General features: G+C 34.3%; 1 protein-coding gene across 1 annotated transcript; it reads left to right on the top strand.

Annotated features, from left to right (window-relative positions):
- The first annotated feature begins 20,258 nt into the window (after window positions 1-20,258).
- LOC142613066 (uncharacterized) lies at window positions 20,259-21,822 on the top strand. The gene is made up of 2 exons (XM_075785251.1): window positions 20,259-20,883; window positions 21,045-21,822. Exons 1-2 carry the CDS (start codon window positions 20,671-20,673, stop codon window positions 21,480-21,482), a joined length of 651 nt encoding a protein of 216 aa, XP_075641366.1. The 5' UTR covers window positions 20,259-20,670; the 3' UTR covers window positions 21,483-21,822.
- The last annotated feature ends 1,305 nt before the right edge of the window (window positions 21,823-23,127 follow it).

Genomic DNA, 23,127 nt, shown 5'->3' on the forward strand with positions numbered 1-23,127 from the left:
GACAAGAAGAAGATTGTAGGAGAGAAGCAAACGATAGAAGAAGAATTAGTTACAACATGTGCCACATCACGTGCCAGAAAGAAGCAGTAGTGCATTACAACTGTCACACGCTGATTGGTAGTTTCCTAAGTTGGCTAAGCAGTTATTTTGGGCAGGAAGTGTAGCCCCTGTTTCTTGGTGTATATAAATAGAGTTGTTAATTATGTGCAAGTTAGTTTTCATTTTGTAAACCTTTTGTTGAGGACCAAAATTTCACAAGAAAGCCCATTCCATGGAAAGCAAGGAAAGACCATGGGTCTTAACAAAAGAAGACCTAATTCATGAAGTTAAGAAGAACCATGAAGACCCAAAGTCCCAAAAAGAAGGAAAAAAGAGAGAAAGAAATAATAATAATAATAATAATAAAGAAAAAAAGAGAGGATCTAGGTCAAGTCAGAGGACATGCAGCAAGGATCTAGGTCAGATTAGAGGATATACAGCAAGGAGAGTATCAAGGCCTTAGGACCTTGATGTGTCCTTTTGAAGCCTTAAGAAGAGGACCTTGGCTAACACATGGGAAAACCAAGATGTATGTTCAGATTTCCAACAAAAAAAGCCATTAAAAAATCCAGCAAAATATGTATTTTCTTTGTAACCCATGGTCCAAGCCTGTGGGATCCTGAGTGGATAGTAAGGGAGAAGTGGTTTGGTCGGTAGGGGAGTGATTTACGGTGAAAGAAGGATCCCAAAGGTTTCCTTTGGTTCATATATTTGCTTAGATTGCATGAACCAACGGAAAAACTTAGTTCCCCCATATGCATGACACCTCCCCACAATTTCCACGCAATTGTCACTTTCAACCAAAGACACCATCCATTGCATTGAGCAGCCCACCCACTTATTTGACTTTCCAAGAATGAATCTTTCATTTATAGCTAAAGCCAAATTCCTCTTTTAAGTTATAATTGCCTAAATAAGCTAAATCTCTACCCAATGCACATTTTCAGGTTTCAGAGGACATGATTTTACCCAGCAAACTAGGGACGTCCTTGCTCGGGATACTAGGCCATGTCCACTATAAAAAGAACACTAAGGCGTAACATAAAAAGGAGGGGGGGGGGGGAGAAAGGGGATTTAGACAGAGAAAAAATGGAGAGTTCAAAGGTTCAAATTAGGGCTTTAATAGCTGTTGAGGTCTAAAAAAAAGTCACAATACTACGCCAAGGCCCAAAAGGGAGTACAGAGAATTGAACTCCATAAAACAATAAAATGCTTGAGCCTGCAATAAAGAGAGAAGAAGGGATGAGCCTTAGAACTCATGAAATGAAGGGAAGAAGGAAAGCCCAGCCCGCCCAGCCTAGGAAATTGCCAGGGAACCCAGTGGAAAGAACTAGGTTGGGATACCTAGGGACTGCCAGGAGCTCGGGATCCTTAGGACGTGTAACAAAGTCAGGATTAGATCAAGACAGCTCAAAGGGGGAGATGCCAAAAAATGCAAGGAACGAGAATAGACACGTCTCTATCAACCACCCAATGATGCAGGTAGGAACCAGAAGGTTTGGGAACCAACAATCCATGAACAAGGGACAAAAGGGAAAGAGAACCTAAAGCTGAATCTAAAAATGTGAGGTTCAGAAGCATTAAAGGAAGAATGGACAAAAGTCAGCTCTCTAAAGACATCCTAGAACGGAAAAGCAGCAAGAAACTTTTGAAGAAGAAGCACCGAAAGAAGAAAATTATGAGAAAAATGGAAGGGACCAGCCACCAATGTGTCTGGCACAACATTGGTTTTGGTACCCAGGGGAACAACTGGGGGGAATCAGTGGTACCTCGAAAACCATAGGATGGCTCTATAAATAGGAAGAACAGCCAACAGTGAGAGGCATTCAGCAACAGTAAATTAGAATAGAATTATTGAGAAAACCCTGTTAGAATTCAAAAAGGAAAAAAAAAAAGAAAAAAAAGAGGGAAATACCGCCTGGTATCCCCAAACAGCCACTAGAGAGCACATTTGGATTCAAAGGGATTCAAACTTTGCAAGTTTTAGAGGTTGAAGAGCCATCTAAATCTGTAAATTTTGAACTTATTTGGACCTTGTTACACGTCCTAGTGAGCATAACATATTATACAATTTGGAAAGTAAAAGAATATTTCACATTATCTAAAAGGACCCTTAATGTTTATTTTTGTGTCTTTCTCTATTACATTGTCCCTTTATTTTTTCTTGTTGTCCAATGCATATATTCCTAGTTTGCTAGTATGTATGTGTTGTAGAATTCATGTTCTGTGCACCATCTGGTTCGTAATCAGCCCATCTAGCTGTGGTGAACCAAGTCCAGTCCCTTAAAATAATAAGTATTGGGCTCAGGATCCTTATTCAGACTTGGGCCTGTGTCTTAGAAAAAAGGCACCCATACAATAGCCTAGCAAAGAAGAGAAAGAAAGAAACACAATAAGAGAGTCAAGGTGGAGGAATTTGTCCCATATCCTTGAGATCATTCAAAATATCACTTAGCCTCCAAAGAAATATATACCAAAACATGCACACATCAGATATCACTCTCTCCCACAAAATCTTTCTCACCTAAGTATCTTGAAAGGCAATGCCTAAGCAAAGCCACTTGGACTTGAGTTTCAAATCCCACAAGTCTCGTGCAAAAACACTAAGTCTGTGAGAATTGGGGCCAGGATCTTAGTGGCTGACTCATTCTCATGAAATTCATTTACATATATGTATATGTATTAAAATGTATATCCTAATATTAGAAACTAACAATTATTTGAAGATATGTGTATTATATAGTGTGTTCTTATACAATACCTATAGAGGTAAAGGGAAAGGACAAAACTCCATCGCATAATAAGCATGGAGAAAGATCTTACAGTTCAAAGAATCAGCATTTTGGGATTACAGGCTTAGTACGTCCGGGGTACCACGACAGTACTTCCAGGGTACCAATTGAAGCAACTCTTTTAAATGTTTACACAATAAAAGATAAGCCTTAAATATTCTATTTCAATCTCTTTCTCATTGTGAATATTATAAATAATTATTTTACTTGTTTCGTAAGAGTAAATGGTCATTTTATGACACTAAAACATTTATAATGGTATTTTGTTGCTTAGGAGAAATCACATTTTTGCCTTGAAGAGTTTTATGTGACTTGCGTACAACTTGGTTTGTAATCAGTCCCATTTAGCTATGATGAACCAAGCCCAATCCACCAAATAACAAGTAAAGGGCCTAGGATCCTTGTTTTTTACTTGGGCATGGGTATTGTCCAAAAAAAAGACTCACACATTTTGGCGGCTCCACTAGGGACTGGGAAAAAGGAGAAGGAAGAAGCAATCCCTTCGCAAGCATGGCTCCAAAGCTAGGAAACACCAAGAGGAAGGAAAGTTCCTCTTAGTGCATTCAACATCAAGATCCCAAAAGTGTGGGTTCCTCCAAAGAACGTCCTATCGAGGGACTTTATATGGAATTTTGGGGAACTTCACAACACCAAATAAGTTTTTTGTGTCATTATTTTCTCCATTTTACATTTTGAACATAATGGATCATTGCCCTACTCTTTAAAAAAAAGGGGTAATAGGGATCATGTAATAATATTTTAATAATCATAACATTGTCTCATTGCTAAAAAAAAAAAAGGAGAAGTGAGCAAATATAAAAAAAGAAAAGAAAAAGATTGATGAAATGAAGATTGTATGAGCTACATAATAAAGCAATTGCCCCACATTTGGGGCTAATGTATTTCTTTTAAAAAAAAATTCATGATATTGTTTCATTTGTTTAAAAAGAAAAAGAAGAAAGAGAAGTAAGCAAATTAAAGAGGCTTGATAATGTAAATTACATGGCAAAGCAATTGCCTCACGTTGTGGGGCTAAAGAATTTTGCAGTAACTTGATAATAATATCATATGGCGCAGGTTAGCAAAATAGACAAGTTCCTTGGCTCCACCCATGGATTTAGCAAAATGGAGTAGTTCCATGATCCCAGCAAAGCCGAGGAGATCCTTGACTCCAAGAAGCAAAGCTTAGGAGATCCTTCATCCCAACAAAGCTGAAGAGATCCTTTATTCCAACAAGGTTGAGTACATCTTTGATCATAGCAAAGCTGAGAAGATCCTTGATCCTAGCAAAGCTGATGAGATCATTGATTCCAGTAAAAACTAAGTAGTTCCTTGGTTCTAGACACGAATCCAACAAAAATAGAGTAGCTCCTTAATTTCAAAGAAGTTGAGAAGTTCCCTAGTTCTAGCCACGGTTCTAGCAAAATGGAGTAGTTCCTTGGTTCGAAAAAAAAAAAAAAAAATTTGAGTTGTTCCTTGATGGAATAGTTTTCTAATTTTAGAAAAGTGGAATAGTTCCTTGGTTCCAACAAAGTTGAAGTACTTCCATGGATCTAGTAAAGTAAAATGGTTAAAAAAATGGAGGTATTAGGAAAATGGATAGAAGTTCCACAATAGCATCAAGAGAAGGTGGATCAAGCATGTCCTGGGGGCTAAAGCCTATTGTGCGGTGAACCTTGAATATATTTAAAAGAAAATCAATAGAAACACCATATTGCAAGTTAGTAGCAAAATCAGTATTATTGAAAGCTCAATATATATATAGTGCATCTATCATTTATTGCAGCTCAACAATTAGGGTCACCCATGAAAAAAAAAACGATTTAGAGGAGCTACAGAGTCCACTAAAGGACACCTACAACTAGCTCTAAGGGTCAACCATGACATCATAAGTATTGTCTGATCCTCTCAACATACCGCTAGTACGTGAAAGAGGGATTGAATGGGAAGCCCACAAAAGCCGCTGCCAATCCTAGTCCTTTCATCCAACACAAAGTAAACTTTGTGGAAATTATATTTATGATGAGTTAGCTCTAACTAAAGAATATCCCATCTCTAGGATCCTGGGGGGTTCCCATCCCAAAAGAATAAGAAACTTGGAGGAAAGGCAGAATATCGCTTATAAAGGTACGCGGGACCTGAACGTAGCCTACAAGAGGATCTTGGACCACCATCTTACATAATAGTCCAGGAAGAGATCCTAGAGGAACCTAGGGAAACGATGAGTTAGGATATCCCATCTCCAGGATCCCGGGGAGCTCCCATCCCAGTAGAAGAAGAAACCTAGAAGTAAGGCAGAATGTTGCTTATGAAGGTATGCGGGACTTGAATGTAACTTGTAAAAGGATCCTAGACCACCATTATACATGATAGTCCAAGAAGGGATCCTGGAGAAACCTATGGATATGAAAAAGGAGGCATAGATCATACCAAAGGAAGAACCAAAAGAGGTGAACTTGGAGGCTGACCCAAGGAACTTGGGGCCTATCCTAATCAACAATCAATTATCGATACAAAAAAGAGCAACTGGTGGAGCTATTGAAAAAATATGAAGATTTATTGGTGTGGACTCCTTCAAATTAAATAAGGCACGTCCAAAGGATAAATTTCCTTTGCCTAACATCGATCTCCTCATAAATCCAACTAAGGCAACAACAATATCAACCATGAAGAGGCATACCACGGTCATGGAATTTAAGAGTTTCTTGGAAGGAATTTCTTACACTAGGAAGTTCACACCAAGGCTAGCCTTGGTCACTAGTGGACTATCCAAACTGTTGAAAAAGGAGAATGTCTTCATATGGGGAGTCGAGCAACCAAATGTCTTTCATAAAATTTCAACAGATCATGAGTCATCTGTCTCCCTTATGGTTACTAGTCCATGGCAAAATCATTATTGTTGTACCCGGGATCCCGATCCCAAGCATATAGAGTATTGAAGGATACCGAAATGAGGTATCCCAACATGGAAATGACATGTTTGGCGGTCATGCATCTCAACAATTGAATCATTACTTTTCATACCACCAAATCATATTGGTGATGAGCTCTCATCCAATAAAAGCCCTCCTCCATCAGCTGTTGCGATCTTAAAGAGTGGCCCAATGGCTAATATTAATTTCCTAATACAACATAGGTCTGAAGGATCCCCAGAACTGTCAAGAACTAAGCTGTAGCAAACTTACTAGTCCAGTTCCCCAAAGAAGAGGAGTACATATTGAGTGAGAAGATCCCTAGAAAAGTAGTAATGGTAGAGATCCCTGGAAATAAATTGATTATGAGGTTTGTGAAGTCAGCCTCTAACGACAGCCTTTAACGAGCATGTCTAGAGGAAGCCATCCTCTTCCAGGATCCCCGTAAGAGGATCCCTCACCTATAGAAAACACTATGACAGAATCATCTTGGTGGAGTTCCTTTTAGCTATGAGTTCACCAGTGAGAGCAACCTTAGATGACTCATAAAAGAAGAGTATTCCCATGAAGGATTTATTCATAGCCAAGAGATGATATTTTAGAAGATCCTCAGAAAAGGAAAAAAATCCTTAATCCTTTGAAGAAAAGAAAAGAAATCAGTTCAGTGACCCCACTTGAGAATGGGGGGCTACGAAGGAACCTATTCTAAAGATTGAAAAATTCAATGGCCATGAACAAATTTTCTAAGTGACATGGTCCAGGACTTGGGAAAAGCAAACTTTCCATGTACCTGGCCCAGGACTTGGCCAGAATAGATTTTTTCCAAGTGACATGGCCTAGGACTTAAGAAGAGCAAACTTTCCATGTACCTAGCTCAAGACTTGGCCAAAACAGATTTTTTCCAAGTGACATGCCCTAAGACTTGGGAAGAGCAAACTTTCCATGTACCCGGCTCAGGACTTGGCCAAAACAGATTTTTTCCAAGTGACATGCCCTAAGACTTGGAAAGAGCAAACTTTCCATGTACCTGGCCTAGGACTTGGTTAGAACAAATTTTCCAAGTGGCATGGCCAGGACTTGGCCAAAACATATTTTTCCAAGTGACATGGCCTAGGACTTGGGAAAAGCAAACTTTCCATGTACCTGGCCTAGAATTTGGCCTAAAACAAATTTTCTAAATACATGACTTAAAAATTGGCCAAGAGCAAAAGTTACAAAGTACGACCAAGAAACTGGTCAAAAGCAAAACTTTATGGATACAAGCCATAGCATGTCCCAATAATGCGTGTAGATTGTAAGCATATCCCAGTAATACAAGTTGTAGCATGTACCAACAATGAGTACAGCCTGTAGCACGTACTAGTAATGGATACAAGCTGTAGCACGTACCAACAATGGATACAACCTGTAGCACTTACCAGCAATGGGTACAACCCGTAGCATGTATCGGTAATGGGTACAACCTGTAGCACGTACCAGCAATGAATACAACCCGTAGCACGTACCAGTAATGGGTACAAGTTGTAGCACGTACCAGCAATAGGTACAAGTTGTAGCACGTCCTAGTAAATGGTGCAAATTGTAAGCAAGGCCCAATGAGGGGTACTAAGAGAAAGAGCCTCAAGTGGGTATGAAAACCCAAAAGTGGATGTATAAAGTGCACAAGATTGACCACCTTGAAAGGAATTGATTCAAGGGAGCCTAAGGAAGCAAGGAAGGTGTAACTTAAAAAAAAAAATTCCAAGAGTACATCACTCAAAGCCGCAAAAGCATGGATACCTTTGCAAATCTCTATATAAAGAGATTAGTCAATGACATTGCAAACCAGCTAGCAACATTTCCCTCCTCCTACAAGGTGCACACTCACCAAAGGCTTGGAGGTACTTCAATTCAACAAAAGAAAGGTACCCTTTCGATAAGCCCACCCATTAATACCATGTTTAAATATATCAAAACACTGCAAAATGTTGTGCAAGAGGTATCAGCCATGCACTAATGCTTTATTCATGTAGATTAAAATGAAAATTCTAATATTTTGGTCTTCTTACTTGACCAATTATCAAAAATCAAAATTTGGATTTCTTGTGTGGTTGAAATCCTCGCATGATTTCATATACATGAAGTAATTTTTATTGCTATGTCTTATTTGGCAATTGGCTTTTCCAGTGCATACATTGGGGGCTAAGATAAGATTAAAAATTTTCCTTAGATATATCTTTCACTTGATAAAAATTGAGAAGTCTAGTGCAAACTTTACTATACATAAGTTCAGCCATTGTTATTTTCTTTGGCTCATGAACTATATGGTTCATAGCAATTTAACAACAATATAATTGGTGGCATGATATGTGAATAATTTGCTGCAATCTAAAATATTATACAATCTCTCACAATCTAGAAAAAGAATAAGGCAAATATCAAGAGCATCCACAAGAAGAGCAAGGTCTTTAGCTAAAGCAAAGCATGGAGATGTTCTTAAGCCTTCTAAGCCATGTCCTCAAGGAAGTTTCTATCTCTTAATACATTTTGAGAAGAATAGCTAACCTTGAGTAGACTTTAAATCAACATGTTTATATAATTCAATGACTTATGATATCATGGTCCCATTGGTAAGTCACTATTCATGGACTAAAAATCTCATGTGGCAAACATCTTGGTGTTATTCACCTTAGCCATAGCAAGCATGTACTACAATGCATAGAATATCTTTGACAAAGTTCATGGGGGCTTATCTCACTCAACCTATTTTGTAAAACAAACAAAATCTTGTTGACAAAGCAATGCTATCTTATATTGAGACTTAACATTCAACATGATTTTTTGTATGCTACTTTCAAAAAAGCATATTTTAGAATTGCTACTAAAAATATTAGTGCTAGAAATATAATCTTAGCATCAAATGCAATACCAATATAATTTGGTTATACATATATATCAGCATATATCATTGTCACCAATCTTCAGCTTAATACTAACATGAAGGTGAATTCTAATCTTTCGCAACATGTTAGTTCATCCCATGAAGGAAGTGTAGCAATTCCTTTAGAGTTTCCCTCAAGTATTAGTTGATCTACGCATTGGTTCTACAAACCAGGAAAGTGTCCAAGAAAAATTTATTTTCTCACGTGTGGGCTCCAAGTAACCCATGAGCTTAGGGGGCTAATGTTGAGGACCAAAATTTCAAAAGAAAGCTCATTCCATGAATTAAGGAAAGACCATGGGTCTTAACAAAAGAAAGCTCAATTCATGAAGTTAAGAAGGACCATGAAGGCCCAAAGTCCCAAAAAGAAGGAAAAAAGAGAAAGAAATAATGATAATAATAATAATAATAATAATAATAATAATAATAAAGAAAAAAAGAGAGGATCCTGGTTAGGTCAGAGGACATGCAGCAAGGATATCGGTCAGAGGATATGCAACAAAAAGAGCATCAAGATGTATGTTCAGATTTTCAGCAAAAAAAGCCATTAAAAAATTTAGCAAAATAAGTATTTTCTTTGTAACCCATGGTCCAAGTCCGTGGGATCTCAAGTGGATAGTAAGGGAGAAGTGGTTTGGTCGGTAGGGGAGTGATTTCTGATGCATGAACCAATGGAAAAACTCAGTTCCCCCATGTGCATGAAACCTCCCTCACAATTTCCTGTCAATTGTCACTTTCAACCAAAGATGTCATCCATTGCATTGAGTAGCCCACCCACTCATTTGACTTTCCAAGAAGGAATCTTTCATTTATAGCTAAAGCCAAATTCCTCTTTTGAGTTATAATTTCCTAAATAAGCTAAACTTCTGCCCAATGCACCTTTTTAGGTTCCAAAGAACATGGTTTTATCCAGCAGATCAGGGACGTTCTCACCCGAGGTACCAGACCATGTCCACTATAAAAAGAACACTAAGGCATAGCAGAAAAAGGAGGAGGGGTGGGGGAGAAAGGGGATTCAGATAGAGGAAAAATGGAGAGTTCAAAGGTTCAAATTAGAGCTTTAATATCTCAATAAAGAAGAGAAAGAAAGAAACACAATAAGAGAGTCAAGGTGGAGGAATTTGTCCCATATCCTTGAGATCATTTAAAATATCACTTAGCCTCCAATTAAACATATACCAAAACATGCACACATTCGATATTACTCTCTCCCTCAAAATCCTCCTCACCTAACTATCTTGAAAGGTAATGCCCAAACAAAGCCACTTGGACTTGAGTTCCAAATCCTACAAGTCTCGTGCAAAAGCACTAAGTCTGTGAGAATTAAGGCCAGGATCCTTGTGGCAGACTCATTCTCATGAAATTCATTTACATATATGTATATATATATATATATATATATTAAATTGTATATCCTAATATAAGAAACTAACAATTATTTGAAGATATGTGTATTGTATAGTGTGTTCTTATGTAGGACTTATAGAGGTAAAGGGAAAGGACAAAACTCCATTGCATAATAAGCATTGAGAAAAATCGTATAGTTCAAAGAATCAGCATTCTGGGATTACAGGCCATGTACGTTCGGGGTATCAAGTGAAGGAACTCTTTTAAATGTTTACACAATAAAAGATAAGTCTTAAATATTCTATTTCAATCTCTTTCTCATTGTGAATATTATGAATAATTATTTTACTTGTTTCGTAAGAGTAAATGGTCATTTTATGACACTAAAATACTTATAATGATATTTTATTATTTAGGAGAAATCGCATTTTTGCCTTTAGGAGCTTTATGTGACTTGCGTACAATTTGGTAAGTAATCAATTCCATTTAGCTGCGGTGAACTAAGCCCAATCCACCAACAACAAGTAAAGGGCCCAAGATTTTTGTTTTCTACTTGTGTTTGGGTACTGTCCAAAAAAAGGACTCACACACCTTTCAATCAATGAGAAGTTTCTAGTTTCTTCCAGACTTCTATTTCTTTACATCTTTGGATTTGGATAAAGATAATGGGACTAGACATGAGTGTGTCAACTGTCAACATAATTTTGGGTAGGAATTAGAGTGCCATGAGGGCTGAGGCACAAATTTAAACTTTGCCACAAGGACTTTTTTTTTTTGAGAAACCCCATAACCATGGTTTTGAAACTCGGACCGTTCATTGAACCGTAAAAGGGAGAGATTCAAGGTTTTTAAGGTCAAACCGAGGTTGAATCGGGGTCGAACCGTGATGACGTCATAATTAATTTAATAATTATTTAAATATAAATAAATATATTAAGTTTGTAAATATTAGCAAAACTTTCTAAAAATATCTTAAAATTTGAAACAAAATACATAAAATAGTACATTATAAGGTTAATAAAAAAATAGTACAACATAAATAAGCATAAAAAGAAATTTTTATAATAATCCTTTAAGAGAAATCATTTCAATTAACTAAAAATGAATTTTAAAATAAATTCATAAATTGCATAGGTATTATTCTTAAATAAAAAGTTAATTTAGTAATATTTAATATGTTGAGAAAGATTAAATAGAAGTTTAGAAACTATAAATCATGTAAATTTAATATAAATTTAATAATATTGCATATTAGTTCCCAAGAAGAGCACTTGGGTTGTTGGTCAAGGCTTCAGTCTTGCTTACAAGGTGTCAGCGCTTAGCTTCAAATCTTGGTAGCTGCATTTTTCTTTATTTTCCCTTATTCCATGACCAGTTGAACCGGTCTACGGTTCGTCTGGTTCTCTCAGATTCCAGTATACCCGGTTCTTGAAGCTTAAAAAACCGAATTTCAAACCGGTTCCCGATTTTCCCGGACGGACCGCCCGGTCCGATCCGGGTTTCAAAACAGTGACCATAACGACTTTTGGTTTGGAGGGATTGAGGTAAAGATTATACCATTATGGCGATTATTCATCGTAATGGTGTCTTACTCGACCTTGGGTTTGAGAATACTTCGATAATGTTTTGTTTTTGGCTAATGAGGTGTACAAACTCCAAAGCTTTTTAAGAAATATTTGATAATTTTTAAATCGGTGACTCTTAATCCTTTAAATCTTGTTTTATTTTTGAGAAACAAATCTTGTTAAACATAGCATGTTAATTAATCAACCGTAAGATTTTTCACTTCACTTGAATAGTTGCTAACTTGCTATAACTAGATTATTTATTAACTTATGAAGCAAGTGGAATCAGGTATTTCAAAGTGTGATATAATTAACCAATTACAATCCCCAAAAATGTCAGTTAGGATCTAAGATTTAATTCTTTTGAAATCTATGTTGTGTTTATGTTAGCACTCCTTAGTCACACGTTTTATTAGGGTGGCTTGAGTTCAGCTCGGGAAAAAAATTGTTTTTGTTCATTTGTTTAGAAAATAAGTTAAGTTTAAGTTTTAAGTTCAATTATTAAATGAGTCAAGTTCAAACATAGGGCCGGCTGAATGGTAGAACAATAGATGCGGTCACCTAAGGCCCAAGTAAAAAAAAGTCCCCCAAATTTTAACCAATTGGGTTATTTATAATTAATAAATAAAATAATATTTTTTTATTAAATGAAAAGCAAACAAAAAAGTGAGAAAAACGGTAAGTCCAAAATATTTTTCACAATACTTTTACAACAAATGCTGAGTAGTAAGTTGTTACAATCTGTTATTGATGACAAAAAAATAATTATAGTAGTGTTTTCAAATAGAAAACAAGAAGCAACTTAAAACTTTAGATTTGTTGTGAAAAATATTGTGAACGTTACACTTCTAAAATATAAAATAATAACAATAAGTTAGCAAACTTTTACTAGTTTTCACCTAGGTCTACTATTAACACCACTCTTTTATTTACCACTATTAATCTGCAACCTCAACAAGTGTGAAAAGTTTTGTCAAATTTTTTGTGTCTATATATTTTCTAAAAATAGAACAAGTGTGAAAAGTTCTGTCAAAATTTTTGTCTATAAAATTTCTAAAAAAAGAAAGAATTCTACTTAATTCATGTTAATTAGTAGTAATTTTGCATATAAAACAAGATAATTAATTTTCACCTTAGGCCCCTAAACGCATCAAGCCGTCCTTGCTCAAACATAATACAGTGTTCAGGAACAAACTCGCGAACATGAGGGTTCGATTTAACTATATGTAATATTATATTTTTATATGTATACTTATCTAAAAATTTATTTATATAGACTTAAAATTTAATTGTATAAGTTTGTTAATAAGTTCATATGATATTATATTATTATTTGTAAATTATTGATGATATAAATAGTCTCTTTGTCATAAAAATTCATAGAATTGTGAAAAGTAAAACATTTTAGTCATTATTTCATAGTATATAGGAAAAGAAATAGGTTAATCAAGTAACCAGTGAATAAACTCGAACTTGTTAGACAAAAAAATGAGCCAAACATGAATATAAAATCTTGTTTGGTGATAAACTTAGGCTCACTTGTGTTTGAATAAAAAAAAATAATAATAATCAAACTTAAACTTTTAATAATCAACTCGACTTACCTTGTTTACTACCTACATTTTATATTATCCTCGGAGTCCTTCCTCGTGAAGTTCTTGCCAAGATGGTAATAATACAGCTACTTCCCAAACTCAATTAACGTACAGTAGTACATTCGGACCTATGCTAAAATAGTCATTATTCATCATTATTGTGTTTTTATTTGTTATATTTCAATTACCAAGTTAGTGTCATTCCCTTAGAGTTTAGCCTTTAGGGAACCTGCATGTCATACCACCTTTGGAAGTACTTTATTTATTAAAACTCATGCCTCACATCAATACTATTTCATTTAAAATTGTATTCCAATAAATAAGAAATAATAACTACCATGTGACTTGATGATAGGAGTTTTTGTCCCAGTATCCAAAGGCCAGAGAGGAACGGTTCGAATGATAGTCCTAACAAAACTTATGTGGTACACATGATATTACCCATTACCGTCACATGGTGTAGGATTGATGAACCCATATCGCAGACCCATTTTTTTTTTTTTTTTGCAAAAAAAAAAAAAAGAGTAAGAAATAATACTGATTATATGTTACTTAACACCGAATATACCTTTTTTTTTTTTTTCCATTGAAAGATAAACTTTTCATTAAATGGGGTAAAAGGACAAATGAAGTCACTATAATACAAGCAGGTGAAAAACTAATTAGTCCCTCATCAACTGGTTCATAAAAAAACTAGATTTTTAACAGTAAAATGGTCACTTTTTCATTTTGAATAGCCCATTGTCAATAGACCTCAACAGCTACCAACAAGGCTACCATTGTCAATAGCCCACAAGGCTCTGCAGACTAGTTATTCTAGTTTGTTCAGAAAGGTAGGCCCCCCTGATCGATCGATCTTAATAAATATCTTATACACCAAAATAGGACCAGATCGGCCCATCCAAACACAACTTCTTTCTTCTAAAAAAAATTAATAATTGCGATCAGTCGTTGTTTGGCCATAATGATAGGATGGACTCAAAGTTAGTTTAAAAATTAATTGAAAATATGCGAGAGTTTAACGTGGTAAATAAGAAGTTCGTGTATTATTAAATTTAAAATATTACATTGATAAAAGAGAGACAGTCCTTATTAATTTATAGATGTGATGATTTATTAGGCTTAATTATAATGTAAGAGAAAATGGGTCGGACATGCTTGTAAAGTGGGTAAAGGAAAGTACTCTTCAGTGGAGACAAAATTCTTATTCTTTTTCTCTGCATACGAGAAGGTGCACTTTTGTGAACAGGAAATTCTGTGTTTATATTCCTTCTGCCATGGAATTTTCTTTTCCGATAAATAATTATGTTGGTGGGAAGCAAGACATACATTTTCAGGATATTTAAGACAAGTATTTGATTAGTTATCTCCAACTTTTTTAATCGAATTAAACACAGATACAGCAAATGGTTCACATCTTTTTTATATGGCAAAAAAACAATCAATAAACTTCATGCATTACTAGTTTATTCTCAAAAGTTTTTCGTCATTATTTTTTTTAGGGCATATTTTAAACATCGCAGCTCTCCCTTAAATTTATTTAAACAAAACTCAAAACCTCAATGAGACTTTCTTTTGCAAACATTTTATTTCTCAAATATAAAATTTTTGTTTGGAAAGTTGTATAATTTTTTTCTTTTTTAAAGTACAAGTAAATTGAGCTAAGTATTGTCTTTTTCTATATAGCGAAAGTAGTAAATATTTTACTAAAGTACGTATCAATTTTTTTTTTTTTTGAAAATAAAGTGTGTACGTATCAATTGAAACCAACAGAACAAAATAAGTATCAGTTATTTTTGGTGTACCCTTTAAGATCATGTTAATTTATAAGATCCAATGCAAAGCCCCTTCCTTTTTCACTTTCAATTTTTTTTTTTGAGAGCCACTTTATGTAATAGGTTTTTGTTTTTGTTGGGATGATTGTAATGTGTTTTTCTATCTCCGTCTAATTCTTTATATGATTAGAATCATTAGATACGCTTACAAACACAATCATAATGCTAAGGCAAAAGGGTTTTTTTTTTTTAAATATAAGATAGAATTTCTACTCTAGTCTAATCTAAGTGTATATGTGTGCAAAACTCTCTCTTAAAGACTTGAATTTCAGCCTTACCCTCTACACCCCACAAGCATTTATACTTGTGGAGTAACCATCGTATCAAGGGTGTACGGTGGTAGGCAAAAGAACTTTTCAATATACTTTACGTAATATTATTTCCTAAATTTGTTGATTCTCCAATTAAAATCCTCACTAAATAAAACTACCATATATACTACTCAAAGGGATAAGATTTGCTTGCGTTTGTATTGTGAAATGCTTTTTGACTTGAGACAATCGTTCGGTTCGATTTTTTTTTTTTTTTTTTTTTTTTTTTGGTTGTTGTTAGAGAAGAAGACTGAAATTCTCATTAAGCTAGGGAAGTCTAATCGGTTTGAATGAAATTATGGATTCATGGTGGAACTCTTCTATTCAAACCAAAAAATTAGTAATACACTTTTACCGTGCCTATTATGAATATGAGCTACATTATTTTCTTGATGACGAACATGGAAAAAATGTAAACACCTAAATGTTGGCCAAAATGAGCTTTTGTCCTTTTTTTTAAAAATATATATCCAGAAAAATGCCCGATGTCTGAAACTAATTAGAGAAATGTTCTTGTTTTGAAACTCGATTTTCTAAATATCAAGTTTCAAATGTATAACTCGATTTTTGGAACATCGAGTTATAGCGAACGTAGACTTAGGATTTTTTTTTTGGAACTCGAGTTCCATGTAAGGTACTCGAGTTCCACTTGAATTTTTTTCAAGGAACTCGAGTTCCATGAACTCGAGTACTTTACATGAAACTCAAGTACTTCACATGAAACTCGATTTCATGATTTTTTTTTTAAATTTTCATTTCGCTATAACTCGATTGTCTAAAAATCGAGTTTTAAATTGAAACTCAATTTTTAGAAAATTGAGTTTCAAAATGAGGACATTTCCTTAAATAGTTTCAGATATGATGCATTTTGCTGGCTTTGGCGAAAGGGGCAAATGCCCATTTTCTCCCCTAAATGTTAGTGACAAATGTTTTTCATCTTGGAGAACTCTAACCAAAGCGTGATGGAGTGTGCTTGATTAGACATGATCCAACATAATTGAATAAAGTGAACCATAGTTTAATGCATAATTGAATTAACTCGAATAAAACATAAATATATTTAATATAGTAAATAGCATGGGAAATTAAAGTACTAAAATTAAACGCACTTGCATTAAGATAAACTACACTTGTAGTGAGACTTAATTTAACTAAGAAAGATTATAAAGTATAACCAAACGAAGTTTTGTAATGGGTTGATTGAGATGCCTATTTTCTCAAATGGCACCCTTTTGATTTCTTTGATTTATTTATTTTTAAATTTAAAGTAATAGTTAGAACACTCTATTGATACTTGACTTAATTTGGGTCTTTTTACAAGGGGTGGGAAATTTTTATAAGAGGGTGAGACCTTTTTGTTATGGGGGCCTTCGGCCTAAGTCTAAGTGGCTTAGGCTCTAGGCTGATCCCGAAGAGGACACCCATGATATCATTGGGAGGTAATTAGAATGATCGGTAGTATTTAACTATTTATTACACCCACACGTCCATACACATTTTATTTTGAACTGAAATTGTGAGTTAGTGACACTATTTAACTTAAATTATGTCTCAACTCATGATTTCAATTCAAAATTAAATATGTGTACGGAAAGTGTGTAGCATCTTTTACCCAATTACAACTAATGTTTCACTAAAATGGATCAATATGTTTCCGCGCATTACAACGTTGTCGGTCCAAAGCACATCTTTTTTTTTTTTTTTTGAGAAGGCAAAGCACATCTTAATTCCCACATTTCTTTCATGCATTTTTTTTCTTGAATTTTTTTTTTCCTGGTGGGATACTTGTATCAAAAAAGTAATTGCAATTAAGTTTAGCAGATTTTACTAGTGATTTGTTGATGACAAGATTCAATCATTTCCAATTCTGATATATATGCGAAGAGTAATTTTGAGGCTACAAGTTACAACTAGTTATGAGAAGAAGAGAGGCATAAAGAAAAGCATAAATGAAGGGAAGTAGGGGTGGGTTGGGAGCATTAAACATGATGAGGAAACCGGTGATGAGAGTGAAGAATAAAGCGAGGGTGTTTCGATGGACATCCTTGAATTCTGCATTTAATTGAATTCAAGATGAGTTAATGAAGGCAGGTGGACTTACTTGAAGTTGAACCATCTCTCTCTCCTTCTCAATGCTTTGAATGGCTTGGGTCCCTTTTTAACTTCTTTCCACAATATTTCTTCTCAATAAATACCATATTTCAGTTTTTAAGTAAAATGTTGATGGGGTGTTATTAGGTGTAATATGACCATCATGTACCATTGACATGATAGTTATTTCACCAGTACAAGTGTTCGTGGGGTGTGGAAGGCAAGGGCTAGATTCAAGTCTCTAAAAAGGAACTTCACACACACACATATATATATATATATATATATATATATATATATATTACGATTAAGTTAGAGTAGAATTTTTATCTTGTATAAAAAATGTGTAATATGATGTATTGAGTTTTAAATAAAAAATTGATTTTTCAATTTCTTATTGAATGGTACAAAACCCATATTTTGCACCAAATTCTTACCAAATTCAAACTCTAAAATGCAGTCCTAACATATCTACTGCTACTGCTAGTACTAGCTATGAAATTTGGCTGTATGGTCCATCTAGGACATCAATGTATTTTTGGTCGGTGAAATTTGGCCAAGCCAAGGACACCCCTTAATGCCTAATCGTTGACGCCTCTGCTAAGATCTTTTACGGAACAAAGGAACTTAATTAAATGATTCCATAAAAAAAGAAAAAAAAAAACTTAAATTATAAATCCCATGACATGGGTTTTACTTTGCTGCTTGTACTCTCCAAGTTATGATTTCCGAGCAGAAAAGTCCACAATAGTTTCACAACAAATCTTAAATTGTAAGTTGTTATTGATTATAATTTGAAATCACTATTGAAACTATTTTTTTGTTCATTAGTAATAGTCAATAATAACCTGCCACTTATGATTTGCTGTGAAAATTTGATAGATATAGTATTTCTCTTTTTGAGTATGGTGCCCCATTTTATCTCGGTGAAGTTTAAGAAGTACTTTTTTGTCCATCAGTAATAGCCAATAATAACTTACGACTTATGATTTGTTGTAAAAATATTATGGACATAGTATTTATCTTTCCGAGTATGGTATCCCTTTTTATTACGGTGAAGTTTAAGAAATATTTAGTTAAAACTTGAAAATATACATAGTAGGGATGCATTAATCTTTAAATTTTCCACTTAACTCTCTCTTTTTCTCAAATAAGAGGTTTCGTTTTGATCATGTATACATAAAAAATCAATTAGTATTGTAGTATATGATTATAAATAACTATTATCATTGTGTTGGTGTTATAGATTAGAATCATTTCATACTTATATAATAAAAAGCCAAAAGCCTTGTACCAACACATCTCTTGATATTTAAAATGAAAGTATTTATTGCTATAACAACTAGGAGATGGGGAATTGAATCAAAGTCCAAATCTTCTGTCCCACTTTTCCTGCTCCACTCTATACTCCACCAATAAAAACTTGCCACGTGTTCACCTAATTAATTAAATACTATCATTATTGACTTATTAATGCTACCGTTATTAATTAATAGTAGTATTTAATTAATTAGGTGAACACGTGGCAAGTTTTTATTGGTGGAGTATAGAGTGGAGTAGGAAAAGTGAGACAGAAGATTTGGACTCATTGAATCAGGCTCTTCTTATGAATAAGACCAGACAATACCATTGAGTTACAAAACTCTTGAAAAATGATTTAATATTTCATGAATCCAAAAAGGTGAATATGGTGTTACAATTAATATGGTTATTCAAGTTTTTTCTTACCCAACCTACGAGTCCAAATCTTCTGTCTCACTTTTCCTGCTCCACTCTATATTCCACCAATAAAAACTTGCCACGTGTTCACCTAATTAATTAAATACTACTATTAATTAATAACGGTAGCATTAATAAGTCAATAATGATAGTATTTAATTAATTAGGTGAACACGTGGCAAGTTTTTATTGGTGGAGTATAGAGTGGAGCAGGAAAAGTGGGACAGAAGATTTGGACTCCCAACCTAATGCTCTAAAATAACCATTTTTGCATTCTTAGGAGATTTTCTCACATTTTGATAAGAATTAATACATAATTAAATGATGCCTTTAACAAAAGAATATTAAATATTCATAATAAGCTATATGCATGCTTTTCAATTTTTTTTCCTTTTGTTTCACAATTATCAATAATTCACGTGCACAAATTCAACATGATTATTGTTTATGTATGTTCTTGATATTTGTGCATATTTTCATTTTATTCTTAAAAAATCATTTTTTGTTGAATGTAAAAAAAAAAAAAAAAAACTTAAGGTAACTAGTCAACAAAACCCTTTTTTCCTTTTAAAAATCTTGCATTGGAGTGAATAATTGAATATTATGGTGTGTGAAAAATGTGCAGGGAGATGGGGTGACCCCTAACCGCACAGGGCAATTAAGAAAGAGACGGACACTAACGCGCTCTCAAGTGGGATAATTGAACAATTAATGTTCCCCTTAGAGTCTTAGACCAACCATAAACAAACTTAACTCATGGGACTGGTATCTGTGTTGATTGAATAGCTGGGAGTATTGAAAGCTTTTATAGGTTAGTTCTTGGAGTGATCCATGAATGTCGTTTCGTTTTAAATGGCTGAAGGGGGTGTTGGGTGCTTTAAAAGTTCTAGTTCTTTGAGCGACCAAATTGTGGAAGTTGGAGTTATTGTCTATATTAAAGATTCATAGCATTCAAGTCCTTCCTTCAACTGTATACAGACTCACCACATTTAATGAACCTATTCTTACTCCCCCTCTCACCGCCTCTCATTAAACGAAAATTTGGCTTTTTGGCTTTTGGCTTGGCTTACCTTATATCAGTTATATGTACTAGTATGTTCTCTCATGTCTCCAAAATCACATTGATATCACTAACGATGGGGGTACCGGCCTATTGGGTACTTTGGGAGGCATCGAAATCAGGTGTGGCAGTTTAGTAAAAGCATGAGGTTAAGTGTTTGACCTGGATGAAAAGGAGCTTACTTTCAATTTGGTTTGGATTTCACGTCCTTGGCTTTAAGGGCAGGCTTGGAGCTGTGCATAGTAATTGAAGAAGAGCCAACTTAATTAGAAGCATGTACGTCATATATAGGTGGGCTTGGAGCTTATGTAATTGAACAAGAGCCAACTTATTCCTACATTCAAAGTTTGCTCCTATTAGATTCTCACTTGCAAATATAGTTGAACACAGCCTATATAACCACAAAAAACATTTACACCAATTCATCACTCTGTCTAAGAGAGAGAGAGAGAGAGAGAGAGAGAGAGATCTTTGAATTGCAGCTATGGTTTCTATGCAACCACCCCTTTCTCCAGATCGAAGAAAGGAAATCCCAGAGTTTGAGAATTTATCAAAGAAGAGAAAGTTAGAAGAGTCACAAACAGAACAAATTTTTGAGAAGAGATCAAAAGCTGAAGGCACAAAGTCTATATTTGATATCGAGCAACACCTAGAGACTCCATTACCTTTGGAGTGGCAACGATGCCTTGATGTTCAGGTATACCCTACACATGTTTATTGATATTTGATTGATATATTGTAAGATACTCCTGGTCCAATATGATGTCAAAACTTGTACCAGTGTGCTCAAGCCAAATTAATATAGTATAGCATATAATTCTAACTTACGCAATTTTTGTCATTCTTTGTATTATGCAGTCAGGTCAGATACACTTTTACAATTCGAGGACCCATAAGAGAACATCAAAAGATCCAAGGAAGAGTCCTGAACCAGCGAGTCCTGATGATCATATGAGCTTAGACCTCAGGCTGAACCTACCATGCGAGTCACTCAGAAAGAGCCATGTGGAAGACAAATTCCCCAAGCATAATTCAGGTAGTCCTGCACTTGGTTCAGGTGATCTATTCATGGAATCCAGCACACCAAAGAAAAAATTGGGAGGGTTAACAAGTACTCCATCGTGGTTGGCATTTGAAGGGGATCACCAAGAGATGGTAGCAACTGTGTGCACAAAGTGTCACATTTTGGTCATGCTTTGCAAGTCCTCTCCTGCATGCCCTAACTGTAAATTCATGCACCCACCAGATCATAGCCCTCCGACCCTATTCAAGAGAAGGTGTACCCTCTTGTTCTAGTAGAAAAACAAAGCCTTGTTTAGCTTAGAAGATTTGGTTTCCGCTCCAAACTTATGTTACAACTACATATCTGTCTTTAAAAGCAAATTGAAGTATCTTGCTAGGCTTTGATTTTTACACCTCTAGGAAAAAGAAATGACTGCTCCAAATGAGGAGAGACTGAGAGGGTATAACTTATATAAATAGTTCAAATATACCAAGTGTTTTTATCCTCCTAAATTTGTCTAATGCACATATTAGCTAGGCACCTTGAGACTGTGCTTACGATGATATATGTATATTAATTGAATTAGTTCTCAAGAGAAGAATATACCCTCAACCTGCCTCAGATTCAAATAAATGTTTCAAAGACCACCATAAGTGTTATATCACATTTCTTATATAGATACCATATTGTATTCATATAATATGAAAAGTGGATGACTGAAATTTATACAGTCGCAGTAATAAATTGTAGTGGATATATATCGGGATATGGTTCCAGTTGTATGTTGTTGAACAGTGTAGCTTGGATGCTTTCATTTAGGCACAGATGAAATTTTAATGGCAAGTCCACGGGTCACCTATTCTATTAGTTAACCTATACTATTAGTTAAAAGGTTTTCTTTATTTGAATTCCTTAATTTCAATATCCTAAATACCCTCAAATTTATCAGGTTGTAAATCTTAAATAGTAGGGTTAGATATGTAAAATTACCGATTTAAAAAGTCCTAAATTTTAGATAAATTTAAAAAAACATTGCCTATAAAATAGAAATGCTTCCACTAACCCACTTATTCTAACACACATTTCTAATATTTTATTTATAAAAAAAAAAAACCTCACGTTTAGAAGAAAAAAAAAACACAACTAAATAGAGCACACAAAATAGGAACACTCCCACTAACCCACTAATTCTAACACATGTTTCTAATATTTTATGCTAAAAAAAAAACCCACGTTCAAAAAAAAAAAAATTAAATAGAAGATTCAAAAAGTTAATTATTGTCTTTTTGCTTCAGAAAATACTCTTAATTTAATAAACTTATCTTTATCTCTAAATCATAAGAAATGGGTTAAAATCTTAAATTTATAAAATTAAAAACAAAAAACTTAATGAGAAAAGCCCACGTTTTTATCAAAAAAAAAAAAAAAATTATCTACCACATTCCTATTTTGAAAAAAAAAAAAAAAAAAAAAATATCCCACGTTTTATCCCAAAAAACCTACCTAGCCACCTTTTTTTTCTTTTTTTCTTTTTCAAATTCAAAGTTTAAAAACAATACAAGTTTTAGATAACTTCACATTTAAAAACTAAAGTAAAATATGCTAAAATTTTGGGAAAATTACCACTCTCCCACAATCACAAGTTATTTTTCCTTTACCTAAAAAGAAATGATATGTCCACAACATTTTCACAACATTTTTACAACAAATCTTAAGTGGCAGGTTGTTACTGGTTGTTATCGTTGGGGTAAAGAAGTAATCTTAGTGTTAGGTTCAGATTTGAACTAATAACAACTAACCACCTATGATTTGTTGTAAAAATTTTGTAAAAATGTTGTGGACGTAGCACCTCTCTTATCTAAATGCAAGTTACATGGAGTTATATTTCTGCCACAATGACAACTACTCATGAGAAGATTTGTCCAAATTAATTAATGG

Source organism: Castanea sativa, chromosome 10, assembly GCF_040712315.1.
Source record: "Castanea sativa cultivar Marrone di Chiusa Pesio chromosome 10, ASM4071231v1".
Lineage (NCBI taxonomy): Eukaryota > Viridiplantae > Streptophyta > Magnoliopsida > Fagales > Fagaceae > Castanea > Castanea sativa.

Bases quoted from the DNA above. Each gene is read 5' to 3' on its own strand.
- LOC142613066 (XM_075785251.1), top strand. From the start codon at position 20,671: ATGGTTTCTATGCAACCACCCCTTTCTCCAGATCGAAGAAAGGAAATC. The intron at 20,884-21,044 runs GTATACCCTACA...TGTATTATGCAG, and splicing joins AACGATGCCTTGATGTTCAG to TCAGGTCAGATACACTTTTA.